The sequence below is a fragment of the Macaca nemestrina genome, chromosome 3 (genome assembly GCF_043159975.1).
Source record: "Macaca nemestrina isolate mMacNem1 chromosome 3, mMacNem.hap1, whole genome shotgun sequence".
Taxonomy (NCBI): domain Eukaryota; kingdom Metazoa; phylum Chordata; class Mammalia; order Primates; family Cercopithecidae; genus Macaca; species Macaca nemestrina.
The window spans coordinates 172417505-172424279 of NC_092127.1; the positions used below are offsets into that span (position 1 = coordinate 172417505).

The window sequence follows — 6775 nt, forward strand, 5'->3', positions numbered from 1 at the left end:
CTCCTACCCTCCACCTTCCGAAAGGCCCTGGTATATGTTGTTCCCCTCTATGTGTCCGTGTGTTCTCATCATTTAGCTCTCATTTATTAGTGAGAACATGTGGTGTTTGGTTTTCTGTTCCTGTGTTAGTTCGCTGAGGATAATAGCCTCCTGCTCCATTCATGTCCTTGCAAAGGACATGATCTCGTTCTTTTTTATGGCTCTTAAAACATACATCATGTCACTCTTTTGGACCAACCAGCCCATTTATTTCCCATCTCACAATAACTCCAAGTCATTATGACCCCCAAGACCCTTATCTAATCTCTAACCTCCACTTTACTTTTCTATTTAGCACTTACCATCTAATCTACTACGTATTTATTTTGGGTGCTCCAAGAAACCAGGGAACTCCAAGACAAGAGAAACTTCAAAACAAGGATTTATTTCACCGCTGTATCCCCAGAACTTACAGAACTTATTATGTTCCTGGAACATAATAAGCACTTAATAAACACTTGCTGAATGACCTTGCCCTGACCACACCTAAGGGTTATTACTGGTCCTTTAAAATGCAGAGACTAAAAGTGGAGAATAAAAATAAGAGAACTCATTGTATAACCTTTTTTATTTAGCACAGTTGAAGTATGTATGAAGTAAGTATGTATGAAGTATGTAAGTAACTTATCGAGTTTCCATCTCAAACAAATAAATCAAAATGAACTCTCTCTTGAGGATTAGAACTATAAACCTAAACCTGCCCATCTTTACCATATCTTACCCACTAACCAGAATATTTTCTAGAACAAAATAGATGTTCACTGGCCGGGTGCAGTGGCTCACGTCTGTAATCCCAGCATGTTGGGAGACTGAGGCAGGAGGGTCACTTGTGTCCAGGAGTTCAAGACCAGCCTGGGCAACATAGTGAGACCCTATCTCTGTAAAAAAATGAAAAATTAGCTGGGTACAGTGGCATTTACCTGTAGTCCCAGCTACTTAGGAGGCTAAGGTGGGAGGATCACTTGTGCCCAGGAGTTCAAAGCAGCAGTGAGCCATGATCATGCCACTGCACTCAGCCTGAGTGTCAGAATAAGGCCCTGTCTCAAAAAAAAAAAAAAGGAAACTTGAGGTGTTCACAAATTTGGTGCACTGAACCCAGCCTCAGGGCTTTTGGCGCTATTCACCCTTCAGGTCTGGAATTGGATGCCACTTTCTCTAAGTCTTCCCTGGCCCCTACATCTAGGGCATGGCTCCATGCCTCAATGCACAGCTTTCCCCATCCAAGCACATATACACAGTCTGTTAGGGCTGTTTGTTTTGACTGTTTCCTCCATTAGGCTATAAAGCTGTGAGACGATAGGGCAGGTTAACAGGCATCCATCTAATACAGGTCACTATTGTTTCCCCAAAGCCTTGATTTCCACTGCACCCAGTAGGCACTCAGAATATTTGATGAATGATGCACGTCTGCAATGGATGGAAAACAATGTATTTTATGCACTGGTTGAGAAATACTCTCCAACACACTGCCACTCACTGTCTTTCAAAAGCTCACTTATGGAAAATGGTCAAAACACATGGAACATCTACTCTGCTAAAACCTTCCTCTAAATTAAACCAGATTATCAGTATATTGAACCTAGATGAGGCAATATAAATAGCACCAATAGTTAAAAACTATTTCTGCTGAAATGGGCTTCAGGGAAGTTTTAAGAACTACCTCTATAAAATTAATCACTTTTATCACAGATATTGTTTAGCATACAGCATTCACCAAGAGACTGTGACAGGCTATCCTTTGTCCATTCTGTTTTGGTTCAAATAACCAGTTTATTTTAACTTTATAGACCTCGTGATTGTGTTTCTCTCAAGTTAGCTGATCAGTAATCTTAAAAATTAAATTGATGGGTTGCCTGCATTAAGCATCTGAGGTGCATCTTGTGTACTCTTATTCCAGGATCCATCTTCTTCTCATCTTTCTTCCTTTTAAATGATTTTCTTATTCTATTCACGTATTTATAAGCCACCATGAATCATTAAATGACTTACAAATTCATTTTCTTTTACTTTGGCAGCTCCTTGTGAATTCCAACACTGTTTTCTAACTGTTAGGCTCTCTAACAGAAGCTACGTGCGTCTGATTTGTATTAACTGGGACCTTGGAGAAGTCACTTCACTTCTTTGTGCTTTTTGTTGTTGTTGTTTTTGTTTTTGAGACAGGGTCTTGTTCTGTAACCCAGGCTGGAGTACAGTGGTGGAATTATAGCCCACTGTACTCAGTGTAACCTGAAACTCATGGGCTCAAGCAGTCCTCCTGCCTCGGTCTCCTGAGTAGCTTGGACTACAGGTGTGCATCAAAGAGGCCTCCCAAAGTGTTGGGATTACAGGCATAAGCTACCATGTCCAGCCTCTCTCTGTACTTTCTTAAAATGAGAACAAGGCCAGGCATGGTGGCTCACACCTATAATCTCAGTGCTCTGTGAGGCCAAGGCAGGTGGATCACCTGAGGTCAGGAGTTCAAGACCAGCCTGACCAACATGGTGAAACCCCGTTTCTACTAAAAATACAAAATTAGCCAGGCATGGTGGCGCGTGCCTATAATCCCAGCTACTTGGGAGGGTGAGGCAGGAGAATCACTTGAACCCGGGAAGTAGAGGTTGCAGTGAGCCAAGATCATGCCATTACACTCCAGCCTGGGCGACAAGAGTGAAGCTCTGTCCCCCCACTGCCACCCACTGCCCCCCCCCCCAAAAAAAACAGTACTCACATCACAGGGTTGGTTATGAATTAATATATATGAAGCATATAGAAGTATCCCTAGCACATATTAACTGCTATGTAGGCATTAGCTATCATTACTACCCAATTCACTGATTAAAATAACTAGAACAAGGAACGCACTAATCCTTCCACTTTGACACTGATCCAACAACACTATGGTTTATGCTGTTTGTAGATTTTGTTAAATGCCTTGTTAAAGATAACAGACATGACATTCTTCCACTGGTTAAAGTACATAAACCTCTTGCTTATATGAACAAGAGTTAAGCATCATAAATGATGTTCATATTAATCTAAAGGCAAGAATTTCTTGGAACTAGTGAGGTAGTTTCATGGAAATCAGATGGTAAAGGACAAATGAAGTTAATGGAGTCACTTAAAAAATAACTAAACTTAAAAATCGAGTTAAATTACTCAATCATGAACATTTTAGTCTTTAAAATTTTTTTAAAGTTTTCACAGAAACTATTTTAAAGTCCCAATAAAGGTAAAAACCTCCAAAATAACCAGAGACACAATTATTTTATAACACTTGTGGACCCACGGCAAAATGGAAAAAGGGCAGAACATGAAAAAAGAACTAGGCTTTTTTCTGTTTTATCACTTCCTGGGTGATTTATCACTTCCTGGGTATCTGACTTCAGGCAAACCATTTACCTCTGAAGTCCTACGAGCTACCAGTCATTACCAGTTTATTAATTCTGAATCCTCATAACGAGAATAAGGGTGAATAACAACTAACTTGCTGTGCTGTTGTGAGAATATTTTTTTTTTTTTTTTTTTTGAGACAAAGTCTCACTCTGTCGCCTAGGCTATAGTGCAGTGGAGCCATCTCTGCTCACTGCAACCTCCACCTCTCAGATTCAGCAGCGATTCTCCTGCCTCAGCCTCCCGAGTAGCTGGAATTACAAGCGCCCGCCACTATGCCTGGCTAATTTTTGTATTTTTAGTAGAGGTGGGGTTTCACCATGTTGGCCAGGCTGGTCTCAAACTCCTGACCTCAAATGATCCACCCACCTAGGCCTTCCAAAGTGCTGGGATTACAGGCGCGAGCCGTGGCACCCGGCAGAGAATAAAAAATTTTTATTTATTTATTTACTTATTTATTTATTTATGTTTTGAGACAGAGTCTTGCTCTGTCTCAAGACAGAGCCAGGCTGGAGTGCAGTGGAGAATAAAATACTTTTTAAAAAAGATCTTAGCAAATTGTAAGCTGTGATATAAGTAAGATACTACCTTTAAAAAAGGTAGGAATTCTAAGAATCCATTTGCATTCTAACACTATATCCTCACTTTGACTTTTTGTTTTTGTTGATTTATTTTTAATAGAGATAGGGATCTCACTATGCTGCCCAGGTGGGTCTTGAACTTCCAGCCCCAAGCTATTCTCCTGCCTAGATCTCCCAAAAGGCTGGGATGGGATTACAGGACTGCCATCTCGTTGGCCTCTCGCTTTGATTTTTTTCTAGCCTTAATACTGTTTGTTTATAAAATACCTCACTTTCACAGAATAAGTGCATTTTGAAGGCTTTAGGCTCTTTTAAAAATCCAGGTACACAAGGTAGCTTACACAAGGTAAGGGGCGGAAAAAGGCTAGCTAGCTATTTTACAGATTAAATTCTAAGTAATATATGCCCAAATTGCCAATGTAGCTAGGCGAATGCAGGCCCGTTTGTGATCTGGTTCGAGCTTCACGTTATCTGGTTAAACGATAATGCATCCATCAGCAAACATTATAACGGGAGCAGACTTTGGTTAAAGCTTAAACCATCAGACAAACGGCTCCCCTTGGGCTTCTCTGATTTATTTACTCTAGAATATGCCTGAATGTAACTTCCAGCTAGAACTTGAATGACCGATTCTATCCAAAATTCTTTAAACTGTAGAGGACACATTAGTGTACCACTAACAGTACATTTAAAATCTAACAACTCCAAAAAAACTAAGCAGTGTTAAAGAAACTTCCATTTTCTGTGGCTTTTAAGCTGTCATGTGTGAAGCAATAAACCAACGGGGTGCACAACATCTCATTTAATCCATCCTCACAACCAGCAGGGAGGTGTTACCATCGCCTTTTTACAAACAAATCTGTCTCACCTCTAGCTGAGAGTCTTACAAGTCTGCTATTTCCATTACATTAGTCTAACTCCACTCAACACGCCAGAAAAATCTCACTTTATTAACAAATATCCAGGCCTGCACAGCATACCTAAATTTAACTAACGTTCAACATCGTTTCAATTGCCCTGTTTCACCTGAGGGTATCAGTCCACTTAATAGCGAAAAGAGGTTTTTCGTTTCGTTTTCTTACGTATTAGAAGTAAATCAAGAAAGAGAAACTAAACTGTAAGAGGGCAGGAACAGACTTTCAACTGCTTTTTGCCCCCTGTGGCTAACGTCACAATAACAACATTTAATGGAAAAAGGTTTTAAAACGTGCCCCAGTGGCAACTGGATATTCTGGTTGTCCATCTCTCTCCTGTCATCCACTTCGCAAATTCACCACTCCAGGAACTTTCCTGAGAGTTCAAGGTTCTTAATTCAAAGTCAAGTCCAAACTTGAGCAAGGACTGACGTCATTTTACAGCGTTAACCTCTCCCCAGTGTCTGATTCTAGAAGTTTAGACTCACTTTGCGGGGAGGTCTAAAGAATCGGTTTAATGACAGCCACTGGCCTTAGGAGAGCAAGTTCCCGGAGACAGAGCGAGCAGGCGAAGCGCACGCGGTGCGTCTGCGGCTGGCCCCGGTCCGAACTTGGGAGCCGCTGCCCAGCGATCGGGGAAAGCCCGTCCACCTCGGCTAGCGCGCGCGGGAGACAGGACAGAGCCGGGCGACAAGCGCAGCCGCCTGGAGGGGCGCGGGGAGTGGGGCAGGGCCGGGTCGCACCTGAAACCGCGGGGCGGCTCCGGTCCAGGTCGGCGGGCGAACTCCGGGAGACCCCCACGTTCCCGGGCGGGAGCGGCAGCTCCTCGTCGCCGGCCGCGCCTTCCTCCCCGGCGGCGTCCAGCAGCCTCACGGCGCTGCCTGGGGCGCCTCTCCGCGGGTGGGCCCAGGCGATCCGCGATAGCAGCGGCTCCCGCTCCCCATCCTCCTCCTCCTCCGGGCTCCCGCTGTCCGCGGACGCCAGCCGGTCGGGCTCGGAGGGATCCTCCATGGACTCCCTCTGCTCCCTCCGCGCTGAGACCAGATTACAGCAGCCAGGTGCCCGAGACTGGGCTCTGCATGGCGGGGAACGGGAGCAACCGGGTGGAACGGACGCCACCTCACCAGCGCACGGGCCCGCTTGGCGCCCGCTTGGCGCCCGCCCAGCGGTTGCCCCGCCCCGCCGCCGGCCTCGCCCCATTTCGCGCCTCCGCCGGGCGCCTCCCCCGCGCCTGCGCAGAAGGGCCGTGGCGGGCGGCGGCGGCGCGCGTGGGAGTGAACAGAGGGCGGGGCTTTTGAGGGGGCAGGTGGGGCGGGGCCGACACCTGCCTCCGTGAGTGCGGAGAGAAGCTGGGCACAGCTCGCTTTACTCCCAGTGGAGGGCGGGAAGCTGAGTAGTTTCCAAAGAGGTTCCCTCTTGCAACCAAAATCGGCCCCTCCGCGACAGAATTCTCTCTTAGAGTTTACCATAATCTATAACAATAGATTTAATTGTGCGACATTTCTTTCCTCCACTGGACGTCCAGGAGGGTTTGTATGTTCTTTTTTTTTTCTTACTAATCTAGGTAGAAATTTATCAATTTTTAAATCTTTTCAGAATATCATGTTTTGGTTCCATTGATTTTCTGTTTTCTAGTCCATTGCCTTATTTTGCTCTTTATTCCTCACTTGAAGTTTGATTTCCTCTTCTTTTTCTAGTTACTTAGAGTAGAAGATTATTGATTCTAAATCTATCTGCTTTTCCAATGCAAGGATTTAAGGCTATAAATTGCCCTCTAAGCACTGCTTTAGCTGCATTCTCCGTTTTTTGTTGTTGTTGTTGTTGTTGTTGAGACGGTCTCGCTGTGTTATCCAGGCTGGAGTGCAGTGACAC

General features: G+C 44.6%; 1 protein-coding gene across 3 annotated transcripts in view; it reads right to left on the minus strand.

The window, feature by feature from the left end:
• Nucleotides 1-6082, minus strand: part of LOC105487833 (phosphatidylinositol 4-kinase type 2 beta) — a 34642-nt gene extending 28560 nt beyond the window's left edge. Inside the window, exon 1 of one of the 3 annotated variants that reach the window (XM_071093782.1) lies at nt 5647-6082. In XM_071093782.1, the coding sequence (XP_070949883.1) occupies nt 5647-5914 (268 nt within the window). In that variant the 5' untranslated portion in view covers nt 5915-6082. Of the gene's footprint in view, nt 1-5391; nt 5517-5646 lie in introns of those variants that run through there. The other 2 variants (XM_071093781.1, XM_071093783.1) reach the window with 2 other exon arrangements.
• Between the last annotated feature and the right edge of the window lie 693 nt (nt 6083-6775).